This window comes from Chelonoidis abingdonii, chromosome 2 (genome assembly GCF_003597395.2).
Source record: "Chelonoidis abingdonii isolate Lonesome George chromosome 2, CheloAbing_2.0, whole genome shotgun sequence".
NCBI lineage: Eukaryota > Metazoa > Chordata > Testudines > Testudinidae > Chelonoidis > Chelonoidis abingdonii.
Genome location: NC_133770.1, coordinates 178988074 through 179009061, shown reverse-complemented (window position 1 = coordinate 179009061; position 20988 = coordinate 178988074). Strand labels below are relative to the sequence as shown.

Genomic DNA, 20988 nt, shown 5'->3' with positions numbered 1-20988 from the left:
ACCATTTCTTGCTTCTCTAAGACAAATATTTTTAATAATTTTAAAAATAAAATTCCTCGGTGTCCAGCAATTTAAAATAATCCCTTTCTACCACACAGGAGTGACACACACCTACTAAGACGAAACAAGCACACCTGGGCCCATAGGGAAGTTCAGTGCCTGGTGAGCCTCCTAAGGCTTGCATTAGGAAAGGTGTGGGGAGCCCAACTAACCTTATAAAACTAACAATACATGGAGGCTAAGGGCTCCCGGTGAGCCTTCTCTAGAGCTTGTGGGAGCTGAGGGTTAGGGAGGCCCCTGAAAAGAGGCTTGAGTGGGGGTGGAGGGCTGCTAGTTTCCTTGTGGTCTCACAAGCCTCCAAAGGCCTACAGAGATTGAGACCTCATGATGCACTCCAGCCAGTTGGGACACTTACCCTGGTAGATATTTCTCCTAGGTGCCTCCTAGGGGTTGCAGGGTCTTAGGATGTGTGTATTAATAAGGCTTCCCAACTGCAGACATCAGGAAAGGAGGAACGCCCCTTTCTACACCCTCTCCCCTCCAAGTTCCAAGTTAGCACTTTAAAAAAAATAAGGAAATTCTGACATAAAATACTTCATCAAGGTGAAGTTAAGGTTTCTGTCCTTGGTTGGCATGCTTATTATCTTTCAGCTATATTAGAATCACACAAGAAATTAGAAGCCTAAGGAATTCAGTTAACAATGCAAACATTTTAAAGTACGGAAATTCACACAGTTAAGATAGCCAAATTGCCATGGTTTTGCTCCAGAAGAAATCACTGAATGTCTGAGAATTCACTTATAGAGGCAGAACTAAATATGCATTTTTTGTTATTCTAGGTTGGCTATCTGCTGACTTAGGGAACTATAACAATTTACAAGTATTAGAAGAGCACTAAGATGAGGAGAAAATTGTTGAAGGTGGTGCATGGTGGTAAAACTGGGAGCAATGGCATGAAACTGAGCAAAGAAAAAATTTCACAAGCTAGCAGGAAAATGTTTTTACTAAACTCTGCTGGACTGTGAAATAGTCTGCCAATGGATGTGGAAGACGGCCTGGCACTAGAGTATTTTAAAATGGACAGAATTTTGCCTAATATAGTCAAAGTCCTCTCAGATCCCTAATTTCTATGATTTCACATGGAGAACAACTTTTGACTGTTACTACAGGGACCATTTTCATCTATCTCAAGAGGAGAGAAACTTTTTTTTTTTTTTTGGTGCTGGCATAGAGAAATTTGAAGGAATAGTCTGAGCATCACAGAAGTGTTACGTTTTATGTTTTGAAGAGCTTCATTTAATGATGGTAAAAGGAGAGCTGCTGTTAAATCTGGTCAAGGAAAGTAAAACACTTGTAATGAAATTCAAAGCTCTCAATAAACATTATTTTGTCATTCTAACTTCTGTATAAGCATGATGCTGATCAGAATTAAACTGAATGTTATGTGACAAGCTACCAGAAGAAATAAGGCAAATCCAGAGTCTGTCTATCTTTAGGAAACATTGCAAGGCCCTCCTCTTTGAGAAACTTTTCAGCCATATGTGACACACTCAATTCAAACTCTTCTTTTATTCCTAAACCCTAGTAACTGCCCTCTCCAAAGGAAAACCCTACCCCAAGCAGAGTTTTGACCCCGTGAAAGGAGGGATACCCAAAGATTCATGAAGTCCAACAGGGACTTCCTATTCCTAATGATTAGACATGGAAGGTGCTCAGATACAACAATGATGGGTGACAGCATAACATTCTAAAGTAGATTAGATTAGATAAGATAAATTTCATCACTCGGAGCCTCACATCCACAATAACATTAAGAAAGAAGAAAATAAAGTTGTTTTTTTCACTAGGCTTTTCAGCTTTGACTGAGTTCTGTCAGTCATTTTCATGGTTTGCTTTGACTGGCTCCTCCTTCCTGGAAAGGAGTTGTAAGTATGCGTACTGTATTTGAATGGATGTCTGGGTATTTCAAATCTCCAGCTGGAGTTTGATCTTTGTGAACAGACTGGAATATTTAGGTTTGCTCTTGTGTAGGTCCTTTTTACAGTATTTCACAGGAGAACTGTGGAGGCCTTTCCCCAATCTAATATGCCAATGCATCTTCATTGCTAGGTGACTGTACAAATGTGAGAGCTGTTTCAGCAGCTGATTCAGATTTATTGTAATTTTTCTTTTAATATTATATTTACTTTCAAACAATAAAAAAAAACAAGTTGGTTCACAAATTAAGTGAGAGGAATAGTAAAGACACTAGTGTTTAAAGTTCACCTCTCCCACATTGACACAGTACTGCAACAATTATTATCTAATTTCTCCTACAGAGACACCTGGTAAAATTTCAGTAGCTAGTTTAACTTTTCAGTAACCTCTTCCAATAGAGAATGATGCCAGTTGACTTGACCCTCCCCATGCCGATGGTAAAGTATACTCTGAATGCAGCAGTGCCTTTCAATCAATTCACGTTCAGCTGCTGTATTACTGCAATGAGTGTGGCAGTCTGCCAGCTACAGAAACGTTAGAATGGTTTTGATGGCAGAGTTACTACAAAAGTGCTGCTGAAACTCCAGCTTGCAACTCATCCACAGAAGAGGCTGGAGGAAAATGCTGCTGATACACTGGGGCAAAGGAAACTTGTGCTTGTTAAGTATTATTAAAAGCTGTACCCACATACACATTGAAGATAGCAGGTCACATTTCCAAACTGTTTTGTAGAGGGTTCGCCAAGCAACTCCCAGTGACTTGAATGTACATAGCATGGCTGTAACACCAGGCAAGGATTTGGGAATTTATTACAGTATTTTTAGAGGCAGCTTCCATTCAAAGTAACACAGAATTACAACCCTCATTCAGGAAATCACTTAAGCACATTCTTGAATTCATCTCTATCCAGGAAAAACATCTAAGCATGTGCGTCAGTGCTGTCCTTAACAGAGATGATTTTCTGAATATCTAGAGCTCAATAAAAATGTTCCATCATTGATATAAATGTATGGTAATGACAGGATTTTACCACATCAGCTGAAATTTTATTATGGTTTTAAATTGCATTTTACTATTGAAAACAATTTTGATTATTTAACACCCCGTCTCCTTTGGTAATGACCAATCCCTCCTACAGACAGAAAATTTTATATATATATATATATATATATATATATATATATATCTTACCTGAAAATGCACTTTTTGGTCAATGTGAGGCACACTAAACTGTTTCAGGAAGCGTTCGTCTTCACTCCAGAAGAGGCGGATGTCAGGGATATCATAGAGGATCATGGCCAGCCTCTCTAATCCCAGGCCAAATGCCCAGCCAATTTTCTCCTCAGCACCAGCTGCAATAAACAAAGATAAAAATCCAAGGGCTTAAATGTGGCACATGAAAAATTGCTAATACAATGCCCATCTCTTTCCCAAGGAAGATGCTAAAGAAGCATGAAAGGAAAAAAGTCTCCAAGTAATTGTCAGATGATGGAGCTAAAGCCTGATCGTCATCCCATCAAAGTCAGTGGCAAACGTGATCGAGGAAGCATGACCGAGTTCAAAAGTAAGCAAGGCTTGTGACCAGGAAGTCTTGCTCACTTGGCTCTCTGGCTGCAGTTAGACTTTGAAGACACAATTAGCAGAAGTGTATATTGCATTTCTTTATATTACTCCTCTATTGTGCTGATAGGTTAAACACTTAATATTTTATTCAATTATTCTGTACAATACGTACAAAAATTGGTTTACAGTGCTAAGTTCCCAACAGCTCCCACTGAAGCTCAGCCCTTTTAAACAATCAAGCAATTGCCTAAATGTGTATTTAAGCTTCCGGTTTTTAAAACCTTGGTCTTAGAAATGTGCCCCAGTTCACACAGGAAGCTGGTTATAGAATTCTGTTTCCTGATTTCTATCCCTGTTACCATCAATGGAAGGAAACTCCAGCAGGGAGCCCATGAGAGCCTTCCTGTAATTAGGGCAATTGCTACCGCCTAGAGGTGCACTGTCCCCATTAGTGCAGCAGAGAACATCACATAGTCCTAGATTCTTGAAGGCAGACATAACAAGGATTAGAAAAGAAGCGTAATCATTGTTTTGATTTATTTAATTAACCTGAACCTTCTTATGTTATTTAGAATATTAGAGTCCCTCAGCAGGATTCCAGAGTGCTTTATTTGTGTTATCAACTGGCTCACACTGCACTTTCCAGACATTGCAGTGGGAGATTAATCCATTTTATAAAGAATAATCCATAGCAGTGATAGTCGATAGGTGGACCGTGGGGCCAAATCTGGATTGCCAGACACTTTTGAACAGACCGGAACATCTTTTTATTTACTTATTACCATTATTATTGTTTTTGTATTATTTTCTCTGCAGTCTGGACCTTGGCAATACCTTGACCAAGAAATTTGGGCCTTGGCAAAAAATAATTGATTATCCCTGATCCATAGAGTCAGAACTGTAAATATCCTGCTCTGTCTTCCTTACGATGTTCTCGGGTACAGAGTGAAGTGCCCATTCAGGTTCTCTGAAAGCAGACAAGGTAAGAAGCAATCTCTGCATATATGTCACACTAAAAAGGTTGGATTTTGCAAGGTTGGTTACCCAATTTTTATATCATATAAAGGGCAGATACAAAGACACAAATGTCACCAAATGACTTTTTTTTTTAAACTCATACTGAAAAAATAAAGGAAACTGAAAGCTAAGGTTGCTGCTAAGTTATTTGGAACCCACTACAGACAACTGTGTTAATTACCAAGACAACTGATGAAGTGGATTTTAGCCCACGAAAGCTTATGCCCAAATAAATTTGTTAGTCTCTAAGGTGCCACAAGTACTCCTCACTCTTTTTGCAGATACAGACTAACATGGCTACCACTCTGAAACAAGACAAAATAGTTACTCCACAAAGTTGCACTGGCATTTGTGCTTAGCACAAGGTTTTAAGCTTCTCTGCTTTGAACATGATAGTGTGCCCTTCCCAAATGCAAAGCACTTATTCTTTTAGTGTAGAATTAATTTTTGGAGAATTTTCATGTAAGACTGTTGATTAGTTTAAAAGTTATAAGTATTTAAAAACTGAGAAATTTGTATAATCTACTCTCTCAGCAGACGGATGCTCCAGAATCCAAGCGTTCATGTTCAAATAATTATGATTGTAGTCCTTATGGATGTGAAGAAAAGATGAACCAAAGGAAAATCAGTGTTAAAGTTTGGTCTTCCTGAACTGTATCCCTTTGCTGTCTTGTCATTTGCCTCCTTAGATGATAAACTTTTTTGGTCAGGGACCCAGATAGAATCCCAGCCATACTGAAGTCAATGACAAAACTCCCACTGACTTAAAAAAGGCCAGGATTTTACACCATATCACTGTACAGTGCCTAGCACAATGGAGCCATGACTTACCCTCAGAGCGCTACTTCATACATAATAAAAACAGAAATAGACTGCCTGAGGCAATAGCTCTGAGAGGTATGACCTGCCACTGCTTGTCTCAATAGAGGAGATAACTCTGAAACCTAAAGATGCCAATTTAAATGCCAACAATGATAACTGTTTCACTAATGCTCATTTGAGCAGAGAGAACTAACAAAGGTGACAAATTTATCTGATGACAAATGGAACTGATGACGGTGTATGTTCTTTGATATGTAAACATTAGCAGAAGGTCTTGATCTAGACTGTTTTTAAATGTTACTAATGTGCATGGTTTCATTTATGAACAATTTAATAACAACCATTTCTGTGTATTCTGCAAAGTTTAACAATATTCTTTGACAAATTAGTCATACATTGTATTTTTACAGTGAATATTGTGCTTTCATGTCAGTTTATTTTTTAGAAGTAAGGGATTCCATTGCATACTTCCGCAGTATGTGCATGTGGTAGCCAAATGAGAAAGCATTCTTCATTCAAGCAACTACTTTCCAAGCTAAGCACTTCAATGGCTCACCTATCCACAAGGACCTGCTCCAAGAACTTGTCTTTTGGGTCTCCTGAACACTAGGAAGCCCACAAGAGGGAAACTGCTTTCCTGAAGACTTTCTGAATTTTAGGAGGCATACATAACAAGGTTCTCCTCAGCTGGCTACCCTACAGAACTTGTCAAATCACTATACACCCTCAGAACAACCCCTCCTGCTGTGTCCCTTCCCTGCTGTCTTGTTTTCTACTTGTAAATTATAAGGCCCCTAGTCAGCAAAACATTTAAGCATGTGCTTAACATTAAGCATATGAATAGTCCCAGTACAGTCACAAGGACTAGAGCATATTCTTAAATGCTTGCTGAATGGGATTGCTAATGTGCTTAAAGTACATGCTTAAGTGCTTGAATCAGGGTCAAAGCATATACGTTTTTAAAAACAAATATTTCATGCAAGTACAACAGTTATCACCACAGAATTTATACATATAAAATCTACCTGAATAAAAATTAAGCACCTATACTGACAAGAAATTAACTGCTTGGGGCAAGTGGGCAAGAGAAAGTGACGAGGGAGCTGGAAGTGACTGCCACAGACTTAAAACTGGGATGGAGACAAGCTGAGGGCTCACGAGTGAATCTGGTCAGGCAGCAGGTTTAAGGGAACTGGGGAGCTGGTGAAGCATCATAGCTTCTCTGTTTAAAATGTCATAGGCCAATAGAGATAGCTTTAACAGATGTTCAAGCTTTCTCCAGCTGGCTCTCAAAGCTTTCCAGGCTGCCAGGCTCTTGATGCTTCATGTGAAAAAATTTGACCATTCAGCAGAGGAGCATCACTGAAAGTTTCCTTGCCCCATACATAGTTTTAAAGGAGCTCTTCTTTACAGCCCCATGGTCAGTCTCATAGATAAATACATTATATATATTAAAAGAAAAATTCCCCCCACAACCACTCAAACGCCACCAAGAAATTCTCCGTTACAAATCTTTGTTAACTTAGAGTGAAGATTGCTCAAATGTATTTCAAACACAAATATGTGGACACTGAAACATCAAAGAAATCATAAGCTAAGGAAAAATACATGACCAATACAACAGCATTCTCCAGATTTTAGCCCACTACCATCACACTGCTCAGTCACTCTTAACACTTTCTACTCGCTCAATTTCTGTACCAAACAACTACAAATAATTTAATCTTCTTTGGGCCGGACCAGAAGATTCTATACTCTAGCTGAGAGACATATCCTGAGCTGCCGAAGCCCAGGGGTTAAAGCTACTGAATCCTTTATTACACATATGGACAGAGATATACATTCTTCTGATGTGGGTGAGATAAGGACTTTTCTATCAGGTAAGATTTTTAAACTCTACTTTGTAAATAATTTTAGGATTAGGCTAACATTCTCTCACATGCATCTCAATCATGCTTATTTTTATACCTATGACTGCCTTTTATTATACTGTTTCCTCATTACTTCTGTAAAATTGCCAGTAAGGAATTATTTTATTCAAGACAACTAAACTGAGTCTTGGAACTATGAGAAGGGGCAGTTACTGAGAGGTGAGAGAAACTCAATCAGTGGTTCTCATCTTGCAGCCCAATCAGCACAGAGCTTCGGTTCCTGAGGGCCAAACACGTAGTATTGGGTGTGGCCCACAATGGTAAAAAGGCTGAGAACCACTGAACTAAACTCTGATCTTAAGGTTGAACGGGGTTTCTCAAACAGGGGTTGCCGCTTGTGTAGGGAAAGTCCCTGGCGGGCCACGCCGGTGTGTTTACCTGCCTCATCCACAGGTCTGGCTGATCGCGGCTCCCACTGGCCGCGGATCGCTGCTCCCAGCTCCCATTGGCCCAGAGCAGCGATCCGTGGCCAGTGAGAGCCGTGATCGGCCGGACCTGCGGGTAAACACACTGGCCCAGCCCGCCTGGGGCTTTCCCTACACAAGCAGCGACCCCTGTTTGAGAAACCCTGAGGTTGAAGCAGTATCAAGAAAGGAAAACAGCTTGGGTATAGTGTGTGTTGTAAATCAACAAATCCAAATCTGGCGGACTAAGGACTGGAGTGAGTTGATAAAGACCTGATTCCTCCTGTTTAAAGATTGTTATTGACTGTTAGCTTGATTACCTTTACTGACTGAAACCGCAGGAAGAGATATGGACTTTCAAGTAGCCAGGACCCAACTATTATGACGTAAATTCCACTCAAACTAATCTACAGCCAGAGAATACTACAGAACACAAGTGTAATGAGCTCTCTGGATGAAACATTGCTTCAGGTGTAGCCCCATGTTACAGTATTCTAATCTTGAGGTGAGAAATGCAAGGTAGGAATTAGAAAGAAAAGGATGCATTCTTCTTGCTAAGCATACATGAGGAAAAACAGTCTTGGCTATAGCTGTCACCTAGTAGCAGGTGAAGATTTAATAAAACCTCCAAATTGTGAACGAGTGATAAATCACACACACACTTCCTCAGTCAACAGGGCTGATATACTTCTCTGCCATTTCTCCTGGTTGCATCTCTGAACGTATAAGCATTATCCTAGTCTTATGTGCATTGACCCTCGCCAGTCATCCTCATTCAAGCTCCAATTTCAGCCAAAGGCTCAGGGCCTGATTTTCCACTGTGTTTCTTTTGAGTAATGGGTGTAAAATGCTATCAAATCAGAATGATAGAATCTTGTGCTCTATTTACACTGGTGTAAAGGACTACACAGGTGTCAGGCAGTGAATAACTGCACCAACTGGAGTAGATCAGATGGAGACACAGCGTTGAGAATAAAAACTGTTAAGATGATTCTCCTCAAATTCCTCTTTAATTTAAAGAAAGAGCTCTCCTCTTCAGGCTGAAATCTTGCACGCATGCTGATATTAATGTCTACAGCCTTAAACAAGGACCTGGGTCCATATTTTAAATGTGCTAAGGAATTGTTAATAAGCACTGGTTTGAAAATGGTTTCTGAAAACAAGAGTTAAACAATGTTTGGCTAGTCAATATGGACTAAAATCCATATTCTAAATGAGGGCCACAGTGATCAGATAAAGTATGTTAACCCATGTTAGAAAGAAATCATTTTTAATCTAGTGTTTTAAAAAATGGTTTTCTGGTATGGGTAAAATGCCATTACGGTTTTCCGTCTAGGAATAGGGTTAGAAAAGCATTCCATAATGAGGTCAGATGAATGGAATGTTAATCAACTGATGCTGAAAACTTATCAAAGTTCTGCTGAAACTGATCTCTTCATCTAAAATGAAAATCAGAACTATTCATATTATCTTCTAATGCCTTTAAATTGATGCGTCAGGCTCCTAAGTGTAATCCAGTTTAAATTACCTCCTTAAACAAGGATGTGTCTTTCAGACTCTGCATGCTACATAAGCCACTCTTCAGGAACTCCAGAAAAGAAGTAAACATTCAATTATGCCTACCGTATCAAGGGGAAAAAAACCTGGGTTTTTTTTAAACTCACATTTGGAATAATTTTCTAACAGTAATAACTGCTTTGAGAACATAGCTTTGTCTCCTGGGTCAGACTGATCTGTTCTGTTTGCTTCACTTGAAAACTAAGTAAAAGAACTTTAAAGGCTTTGACTGAGTTTTTAATATTTATGTGTATTTTTCTTCCATAATCAAAGTAGCCTTGTACACACTAAAAGGAGAGCCTATTTCAGAATAACTCCCAAGGGAAACAATCACTCCTATTAACTCTCTTCTAATAAGTAATTAACACATATCATCCTTACTTGCCAATATTTCACCAGGCAAAATAGCCAAGTTGGAAAGGGGTCTTGCTTCTATAGAAGTTCTTGGGCAGGAAGAAATAGAGAACTAGAACAGAAAAGAAGAGGAGAGGTAATGGCAACAGGAGGGGCGAGGACAAGATGGCAGGAATGGGAAGAGGAGAAAATTCCCTTCTCCCTCCTACCCAATCATTTTTCCTTTTTATCTCCCTTCACTTTACCTTTTCCTTTCCCATGTCTTGATTTCTCCCTTCCCAAACCTCTCACCTTTTCCATCTTTCACATTCCTAAACTGACTCCACTTGCTCCCTTTTTTTCCCCCAAACTACCTTCTCTAAAGTCCTAGGATGAAACCCTGCTTCATTGAAGTCAGTGGCAAAACTCTCACTGACTTCAGTAAGGACCAGGATTCTACCCAAATCTCAGAAAAATTTTCTAAGTTATATAAATGAACACTGCCATAAACTAAACTTTCTCAAGCTCCAGCATCTGGATAAAGTCTCCACTCAATTCTTACGTGCAATTCAAGATATTGGTTTTGAACCCAAAGCCCTTAATGGTCTATGTCCCAGCTACCTTAGAAATTGCCTTTCTCCTTGTATTTTACGCTAAAATTATGAACAGCTGGGATGCTCAAATTTTACGTCCTTAGAACTGTATGTCAGGGGGTTCGACATCCCCAGTGGATGACACGGGGGAAGAAAATTCCACTCATCTGATAAAACCAAAAATGTGCTAACCTTCCAAGCAAATTGCCCATCTACTTCCTAAGATTATGCCTAAGGGGTTGAATGTTGCTTTATTTCAGCATGTGTATGTATGTTGGGTTCCTTTTGCATTGCTAACATTTTGTCAACATAGGTAGCTCTGGGGGGTTTGTATGTTTGAAACTGTCCATAGAAAGAGTGAATATATATATAGCCATTTGGCTGGAGAGAATGAGAGGAACTGTAGTGTTCAGAAATTCAATTATAAACCTCATTTATCAGGGGTATAAACTACAGCTGGACAAATTCACTCCAAACAAGTTTATTGCCCAGATGCAAGTTTCTTGGCAAAATTTCACCATCATTAATTTGGGCTGTTTTGTGTTTTACTAGGGTGGTCTTTTCTAGATTTTCTCAAAGGGAAACAGGTACTGCGCAATGGCTAAATCCAAAAGAACATCACATTTTGATTTAATTACTGCTTGTATTTTATCCTTATATTAGATGTGGGCTATCAAAGTAGCTAACAGACTGAAATGCAACACTTTATACACACCACATCACCGAATACTATTTAGCATGTGATTGAGATTTTTTTTCAAAATGAAAACATAAAAAAAATCTGTAAAACGGGTTATATATAATGAGTGCAAATTCTGACTAATGTATTTGGTGGTAACATGGTATATGGGTTAGAGCAGGGGACTGGATGTTGCAAGCTACTGATGATTCTCAGATGTTTGGGGGCAGGGATCGTCTTGTGGCTCTATCTTTGTACAACGCCTAGCATAGTGGGATTATGGTCCATGATTGGAACTCCTGAGCACCACAGTAATAAAATAAACAATAATCATAAATTCTAGGCTATACACAACTCTGCTACACACTCATTGTTGGTCTTTGGAAAGTCATAATCTCCCTGTGCATCACTTTCCCCCTCTGTAAAATAATGCCCCATTTATAAAGGACTTTGTGACCCTTGGATAAAAGGCCTGACACATATGCAAAATATTATTAACATCTTCCTGCCACTACTTGTATACCACTCTCAAGGCAGCATTATAAAAGAAATTCCCATTCTGAAATGCTATTGCCCAGGCTCATAACTAGAGCTGGTGGGAAATTTTCCAGTGAAGTAGTTTTGTCAGAAAGGACTGGTTTGTCAAATACAAACTGTACCACAGAGCTGAGAACCTGAAAACCCTAGTTTTAACTGTGGTTCCTCTTCTGGTTCTGTACCAGAGACCCTGGCAATCCTGGAAGATCAGGCTCTAGCTAGGGTTCTCAGGAACTAAGTTCCTGAGTCTACAGGAGGCCAGGTTCTCAGGGCTTCCAGGCTACCTGGTGTGGAGCTGGGAACCTGGAGGCCTTGGACAGGCTTCCATGGCCTGCAACTCCTGGACTTTTTGCAGACCTACCTTGGATTCACAAATCCTGGAGTCCCAGCAGCCACTGGCTGAAACTGACATACTTTTAGCACCAGTGAAACTGACAAGAATTTCAATTTCAGTCAGCAGTTGCCAGTCCTGCCCAGGACATTTTGTTTCAGAAACACCAGGGGTCAGTGTTGCTGAAACAAATTTTTTTTGGAATTTTGAGTTTGAGATAAATTTTGAAAAATTCGGTTTCAGTCCAGTTTGGAACAAAACCAAATTTTGAAATGTCAAAATTTTTGGTAAATTGGAAATCCCAAGTTCTGACCAGCACTACTCATAACTATTGGAAGCGTTTGCGACATGATAGTAGATATACTTGTACACCAATAAAATTAATTTATCTCTTGTAGAACGAAGTGTACAACCACATCTAAAGAACCAGTTATTCACTGTGTTCTGAAAAACCTCTGCTCAACAGCAGCTAACCCTGATTTTCTCTTTTTCTCACCAGAGACATACTCCTTCAGTTCTTTCCCTAAACAACTGTAACGGCTCTCCTAAGGGACCAGAGAAAGTATTATCGGCTTTTGAAGCTGTGCCCACATATTGATCTTCTGTCTAAAAAATTTCAACAGTTGTACACTCTTGGCCATAAACATTTCTGTCAATAGGTCCCGTGTGTTATCCAAGGATCGAATTATTTTTAAAATATATCACCATGAAATATGCATTATACGGGATTAGACTCTACAAGCTCTGAAAGAGAGTTCTACTGAGTACATCACATTCTACTGGGCTCTTTCAAAGATTGTTAGTGCATACTTTACTTCAGGGTATCCAGTGGAAAGTGCTCACAGTTGGATTTCCATGGTTGACGAACTGCTTAAATTTCAACATTTATATCTATGAAACACACCCGGAAACAGTATTGGACAGACTGTGTACCTTGTACACAGCCCTGAGTAAGGGGTAGTGTTGTTATAATAACTGGGCCTATTACATTTTATGAAATATTCCAATCACATATAATAATAAATGTTTCTGATAAAACATACAAAAGGAAGACAGAAAGACTGAATTGATCAAACAAAAAGACTTGCTGATATAACTTAAGGACTGTGTTAAATTCATGCCTGGTAAACAAGCGAAGTGTGGGACTAGACATCAATTAACCAAAATGGGTGTCAGAAATTAGGCCTAATTGGTGGAAAAAATAATAAGTGGATGGACTATTCTGTCCATCACTCCCCCTTTTGAGGTCCTTAAAAATAAAAGAGATTTTTGGGAAATAATTGGAGGCTGCAGAAGAGGCAGCTGTCATACAACAAATCCTAGTCACCACCCTCACTGTCTCCTGGGGCCTCAGGATCTAACATGGCACCATCGGGCCTTCATCCTGATCCCAAGAGGTGTCCTAATCAGACCATGCCAGAGGTAGGGACCCATAAGACATCTTCACCTCCACCAACTCTGGCTGAATCTCAATCATCACCTGGGAGGCGAGACTTTCAGTCTGGCAGGGTAGGAGGATGTAAAATATTATTTTTGCCGCTGGGACAGCTTGGCAAAGGGGGTATTGTAGGAGTTCTCGAAATTATCACTGTACGTTGTCAGGCACAGCTAGAGCAAAAGACAGGTGCTTTTTTTTAGTCTTCATTTACAAATAGATTAATACATGATAACATATACAGCTCTCCTTCATAGACCTTTAGTGCAGAATTTCTCGTTTTTTCCAAAACACAATACATTAACACAAAATCATTAACAAAATAAAACAATATGACAAAAGAGAACTCCCATAATCTACATTTCAAAGAATCTGTACAATTTATATGTGCACCATATTATATTAAACCAACCTTTGGCTCAACTCTGTATTTAGTGTAGTATAGCGTGGTGTAAATTAATACAGAGAAACTATCAACATGCACATTAAAAGTGTAAAGGGGAAAAATAATAATTGAACATGCTGAGAGTATAACACTGAACATAGATTTGGCTCAGTTTGTTACGGCTCTGTTCATACTGATTGGCCTAATTCTTTTAAAGCACAGTTCAGCATCGCTGTGATTGAACTCTGATTGACCTGTGCTTAAAGAGGAGGATTTTTTAAGGTGCTCAGAGTTGACCTAACCCTATTTCCACTGAAGTCAAAGGTGACAATACTCCCATTGACTTCAATAGCAACAGAGTTAGGTCTTCACTGAATCCTTTTTAAAATCCCACCATAACGCATAACACAACGTAACAGTTCCCCAAAACATCTCCGTGCTGAATGCAGACAGTGCCTAAACTGCCTACAGAGGGTGAATTTCACACTTCCTGTAGACAAATGGGGAAAAGGAGCTGGATAGGTTTAATCTTTTAGGAGTAGGGATGCAAGAATGAGGGTGATTGCTGGAAAGTATTAGGAGGAGGCAAAGGAGGCAGAGAAGAAAAATATGTCACCCAGGGATTAGGAGTGAGATTGGAGTTCCCATTATGAGGAAGAGGGGGCACCGTGTGTCCATTTCAGGTTAAACTTTCATCCTGAAACAAGCACACACACCCTACCATCAGGGGGAATTCCACTAAGAGTAAAGAAATCAGCAGTCAGAGTCAACACCCCCCGCCCCCAACATATTTAGTTTTTTTAATTCCTGTGATTTTTAAGCCAAATGCGTGCTTTTTGGTGGCATCTGTCAGGATTTTGGATTTCTCAGGTTTGGCAATACTATGAAAATACTGCTTAAGTCCTTTCCCAGTCCCTTTCTGCCTTCTCTCCTCATGCTCCACAAAGTGGTCTGTAGCGCTTTCTGCCTTTTTTTGATACAGCCCCTCCGCTATGGAGTGGAAGTCACATCCACCTTCTTTTCCTTGCTTAACAGAAGAGAGAGAAGGTGGGTGAGGTAATATCTTTTACGGGATCAGCTTCTGCTGGCAAGAGAGACAAGCTTCAGAGCTTCTTCCTCAGATTAACTCTGTGTGGCTCAAAAGCCTCTCTAGTATCCTGGGACCGACATGCCTACAACTACCTCGCATACAACAACAGAAGTATATTTAGTCACAGACTATTCTGCAAATTAATACAGCAGCACCACCACCAGCAGACAGAACCATGTGGCATGACATGTTTGGGGTGGGAGGCCTGAATCTACCTGACTCCTCCAAGGCTCAGCTGTAACTTCGAAATGGCTTGATTTGTTTTCCTTTCCCTTTCTTTTTTGTTTTCACCTTTGGGATATTTTTTTTAATGCCCGGTGTCAGCCAGGAGCACATGGCTGATGGCTAAATTATAACTTCCTAACAAGAATGGAAATTTTGTAACATCTTGAAGTATAGTCATGCCAAGAGAACCACAAAATAAAAAACTAGCATCTTTTCTTGTGAGCCTCTATTATATTTCTTCCTCAAATGCAACATCAGGCTTGGACTTTGGCTTCAGCCCCGGACCCCAGCAAGTTTAACAACAGCCTTTTGGATCGTGACCCACAATTTGAGAACCGCTGGCTTAGTTCATTCAGAGAACTGCTATAACCCATACCAGCAAACCTTTTCTAACACCTTACTGTTTCTACAACCGCTTTCATCAGAATTTATGTTCCCTTTTAGATCACACATGCACACTGGTTATTATTTTACAATGAATTAATGATATGACAATGTTCCACTGGCACTGTACATGTGGGCTTATGTAAATTGATTTGACAGTCAATAGGCAATCTCTCAACATTCTATTGGAATTACAACTGCATGCACGAGAAAGTGGAGAAGAATTACATTTTAACATGTGAGTATGTAGAGAATGTAACTGTAATACCGCACAGATGAGCAGAGGTTGGTGTTAAGGTAAACTTTTGACTATAAACAGAACTTTGTAAAGCAATGAGGTGACAAACTAGGGTTGCCAACTTTCTAGTCGCACAAAACCGAACACCCTAGCCCCACCCCTGCCCGAGGCCCTGCCCTCGCTCACTACCCTCCCTCAGTGGCTTGCTCTCCCCCACCCTCACTCACTGGTCTGGGGAAGGGGATTGGGGTGCGGGAGGGGGTCAGGGCTCCAGTTGGGGGTCCAGGCTCTGGGGTGCAGAAGGGGGCTCCAGGCTGAGGGGTGGGGCCGAGGGATTTGGAGTGCAGGAGGGAGCTGTGGTTTGATGCGGCGGTTGGGATGTGGGAGGGGGTATGGGCTCTGGGCTGGGAGTGCGGACTCTGGGGCTGGGGATGAGGGGTTCAGGGGGTGGGAGGGAGCTCTGGGCTGGGGAAGGGGGTTGGAGTGCAGGGGGCTGAGGCTCTGGGCTGGGGATACGGGCTCTGGAGTGAGGTTGGGGATGAGGGGTTTGGGTGCAGGAGGATGCACTGGGTTTGCGGCGGAGGGGGGGGGCTCAGGGCTGGGGCAGCGGGTTGCGACTCGGGGTTGGAGCATGGGCTTACGTTGGGCGGCTTCTGGTCAACGGCGCAGTGGGGGTGCTAAGGCAGCCTGCCTGCCTGTCCTGGCACTAGGCTGTGCACGCCCTGGAAGCAGCCAGCAGGTCTGGCTCCAGGGGTGGGGGAGACAAGAAGCTCCACGCATAGCTCTTGCCCACAGGCACCATCCCCCCCAACCACCAGCAGAGCTAGTACTTGGGGTGGAGGCAGCACGTGGAGCCCCATGGACCCCCTGCCTAAGAGCCAGATCTGCTGCCTGCTTCCAGGGCACAAAGCCAGGACAGGTAGGGACTAGCCTGCCTTAGCACCGCAGCACCACTGACCAGACTTTTAACAGCCCAGTCGGCAGTGCAGATCGAAGCTTCCAGGGTCCCTTTTCGACTGGGTATTCCGGTTGAAAATCAGACACTTGGTCACTCTATAACACACATACTACCACTCTGGGTAGTTGCAGTCTGCGACTGCCCTGTCCTGTGCTGCTTTGTTTCTGCCTGCAGTAGGGAGAGTATCACAGGAAATCCAAAGACTGCATAAGGAGTGTACAGAAAGTGTGGCATCTCTACACATCCTGGGGGATTTATTTTATCGCACAGTAATCTGAAAAAGTGTGTACCAAAGGATGGTTCCATATAAACCCTGCCTCATTCTATTTAGTATACACATCATGCAGGATGGCTTGTTCTGTTGTTTAGAAAATAGCAATGCAAGATAAAATTTATCTATTTTCTTCAAAATAAAAAAATCCCCAGAAAATTCCATAAAGAAGACACTAAAAGAATGTAAAAGTTGCAATGTGAAGCAATTAAAATTCTGGAAATGTCAGTTTTAATGTTACTTGAACAATCTTGCGTCTGATACCTAGTTCATATGTATTGCAATAAAACTTTGAATTATATTACACACAAAAAACTACATCAAACATTATTAAAGCTGAAAAGTGAAACCCTCGAAAGTAAAGAGATGCCAGAATTAAGGTTGCTTATGTAATATTAATTAAGCTTCCTTGTGTCTGATATAGTATATACTATATATATGCACACACATATTATATATATAAATGATATAGTATTTAACTACATGATCACATACTACCTTTTCCACAGGACTCCTGCTTCATCCACTGCACAGGATGGATGGTGCTCACTTAATGAGCAACTATTCAATATTTTGTTTTCATCTCAGGCTTTATTTACTGCACACTATCCAAACCTTGCTCAGAAGACAGAATTATTAATTTTCTCAAGAGCTTTTCCTTTCATCACTGAGTCATTCTTAAATATTAATTTATTTCTACAACACTCTTGTCGATGATCATTCCCATTTTACAGATGGGGAACTGAGGCACAGAGACATTAAGGTCAAAAGTATCCATTAATTTGGGTTTCCCAATTCCCCTAGGCCCAGACTTTTCAGAGTACTGAGCACTATATATCACTTAATATGGTCAAAGTGCAGCTTCCACTGACTTCAGTTGCAGCTGAATTTCTGCAAATCAGATTCCCGAGTCTCAAGTCAGGCACCAAGAAAATGAGGAACACACAATCGGTGACCACCTGTGAAAAGTTTGATTTAAGCGATATGCTCAGAATCACATAGGAACCCTGTAGTGCAGACAAGAATGGAATCCAGTTCTCCAGGGCAGCATTCAAATGCTTTAACCATGAGACTATTCTTTCTGTTCCTGCAGTCTCCTGCCTCATTCATTACACACCTTCCAAATTCTGCAACAAAAGAGTATGTGTGAACTGTGAATTTAAAAAGTCAGCCAAAAGTGGTGGTGTGGAACTGTGAATTTTCAAACGCTTACAAGCTGACCAAATTTGTGTGGATTTTCACAAGGATGCGTGTAAAAGGCACCTCCCTGATACTGAGGCCACACCTCTCCTCTCTCTCCTCCAAATTTCAAGTCCCTGCTCCAAACCATCAGGGTGCTAGGGGTTTTCAAAGAAAAGATCGCCAGAATTTTTTTTAATATGGGAAAAACAATATACACCACTACCTCGATATAATCTGACCCGATATAACACGAATTTGGATATAACGCGGTAAAGCAGAGCTCCGGGGGGGCGGGGCTGCACACTCTGGTGGATCAAAGCAAGTTCAATATAACATGGTTTCACCTATAACCTGGTAAGATTTTTTTGGCTCCCCAGGACAGCATTATATCGAAATAGAGGTGTATTTTTTCCCCTCTATCATCATCATTGGAAACATCTCAAACATTCCAGAAAATTTCAGCCTGAGGCGAACATGCAGCACAGAAAATGTCAGCTCAAATAGTTAAAGTTTGATTAAGTTATAAGCAATTGAAAGCAGTATCTTTTAGTGGGAAGTGTTGGGCAGATTTCACAATAGATGGTGCTACCAGCCCCGCCTGTATTGACCACAAAAGAGAACATTTTAATTCATGCTGAACTGTACCTTGTTCCATAAGCGCAGTCTCTTTGGGGAGAAAGATACCATTCGATGTGAGGACGGGTATAAGAATCTGGTCCTTACTATTTTTCCCCAGAACACCTGCCTCACTCAGTGAACAAGTTGGATGGTGAATGAGACAGGTTGAATAGTAAAGAAGTTGGTTGTGCCTAGTGACTGAGGCAAAACTGGGCCCATACACTGGGCACCTGATCCAAAACCTAGTGAAGTCAATAGAAAGATCTGATTGACTTCCATGGGCTTTGAATAAGTTCCTAGACAGCTGGACTAATGAAAAGCTGCCTTATTCACTGAGCAATGTTTATCCTTTGCACTGAATGAGGCAAGGATCCAGTGGAAAAAATAGTATGTGACCATGTATGCAATCAGAGAGTACATCCTAATACATATACACAAGGGGGCTAATTAAGGTTGCACAAGCAGCTTGAAATTTGGCATTTAGTAACTTTTGAGTACTTCACTTTGGAACCTTAACTACTTTTTAATAAGAGTTTTTTAATGGAAAAATTCCCAATGTATGTACAATGTAAGTGAAAGGTCAGTGCTTTCCTTATTGTTTATTTCAATTCACTGCTAAAATATTTAAATAAATTAACAAGAAAGTCAATTAATCTTTTGTTCCTTGTGAGGAAAGAATATACACCTCTACCTCGATATAACGCTGTCCTCGGGAGCCAAAAAATCTTACTGCATTATGGGTGAAACCGCGTTATATCGAATTTGCTTTGATCCACCAGAATGCGCAGCCCTGCCCCTCCCTCCCCCCGGAGAGCTGCTTTACCTCATTATATCCGAATTTGTGTTATATTAGGTAGCACTGTATTCAGGTAGAGGTGTATTAATAAAATCATCTCTTGTTCAGTTGAAAAAAATGCATTTTAGCATCCTTACCAAAAAGATTACTTTCTCAAAATAAGTTACTAGTTCTCTGTTTCTTTTTACACAGCTGGTAATTAAGTTGATGCTGTTGTGAACAGAACTTAATTTAAGAGTAAATAATGCCACTGTCACTTAAATACATGAATGACAACAAAAAATCAGACTCTAATTCTGTAATTCTGACGTAATGACAATTAATGAAATGCTATTTTCCACTAGGAATTATTTTAAGCATTAGATAAAGAAGTTATTGTTCCTTTTAAGATTTATTCTCATCATCAAACTGCATCTCTCTTATTATCATCTGAAATATAATTAAAAGAAGACTTTAAAAAAACATCCAGACAGTTCTTAATTACATCTTCTTTTCTATTCTTGTTTGACGGTTGACAACAATCACTACAGAAACTCATAGCTGTGTAGGACTGATTGGACTTGTAGGCTCTAAAGTTTTACATTGTTTTATTTTTGAATGCAGTTATTTTTGGTACATAATTCTACATCTGTAAGTTCAACTTTCATAATAAAGAGATTGCACTAGAGTACCTGTACTAGGTGAATTGAAAAATACTATTTCTTTTGTTTTTTGTAGTGTAAATATTTGTAATAAAAATAAATATAAAGTGAGCACTGCATACTTTGTATTCTATGTTGTAATTGAAATTGAAATCAACATATTTGAAAATGTAGAAAATATCAAAAACTATTTAAATAAATGGTATTCTATTATTAACAGTGTGATTAATCACACAATTTTTTATCGCGCCATTAATCATGATTAATTTTTTAATCGCTTGACAGCCCTACAAATTAGGCTATTACTAGTTCTTTCTTTGTTACGTACAGATGTAGCAATATAATAGAAACATTTAATTACTCTAGCCTCACTGTAGTGATATATAACATTATTATTACCGTGATTTTGCAGATGGTGAAATGGAGGCACACAAGTAATTTGCCAAGAGTCCTAAAGCATATCAATCCCCGAGTTAGCAATATATCCCAGAACTCCCGACTCCCACACTGACGTTTTAACTGCTAGACCACACTTTTACAAAAGTCTAGGTTTATTAATGTTAACACAAGATGCAACTTTTACATTCCCTGAATGAGGTTAACTGCACATATACAGCACAACAGCATTACCAGTGTTCAGAAATGCTACATAAAGCATGTCACATATGTAATGTGATCCAACTACGAAAACCTTTTTAATTCCCAGAATTATTGTATTAAAAATTTAAGCCATTATGTTGCATTAATATACTCTTTGCATAAAACAGTAATTATATAGTCTCAAATTACTTCATCTAATGAAGTTATTTGTAAGTAATTTGCTGCAACAAACTGTGAGAATAAAAGAATTAAGAACTCAATTCCTTAAAGTTAGTTCGTTTTTGTCAAAATATACTGTGGGTGTTTCAAACAAGCAAAGCTATCCATAACGCTATACCTCTACAACTAGACATATATGAATAATAACATCCACAATTACATTAGATAAGAAATATGTATAAGGGATGTAAACTCTACTCAT

General features: G+C 39.9%; 1 protein-coding gene across 3 annotated transcripts in view; it reads right to left on the bottom strand.

The window, feature by feature from the left end:
• FARS2 (phenylalanyl-tRNA synthetase 2, mitochondrial) overlaps positions 1-20988 on the bottom strand; it is a 407483-nt gene that overhangs the window by 187736 nt on the left and 198759 nt on the right. For all 3 annotated transcript variants that reach the window (XM_075062831.1, XM_075062829.1, XM_075062830.1), the window contains one exon: positions 3169-3329. In XM_075062831.1, coding sequence (XP_074918932.1) covers positions 3169-3329 — 161 coding nt within the window. The remainder of the gene's footprint in view (positions 1-3168; positions 3330-20988) is intronic.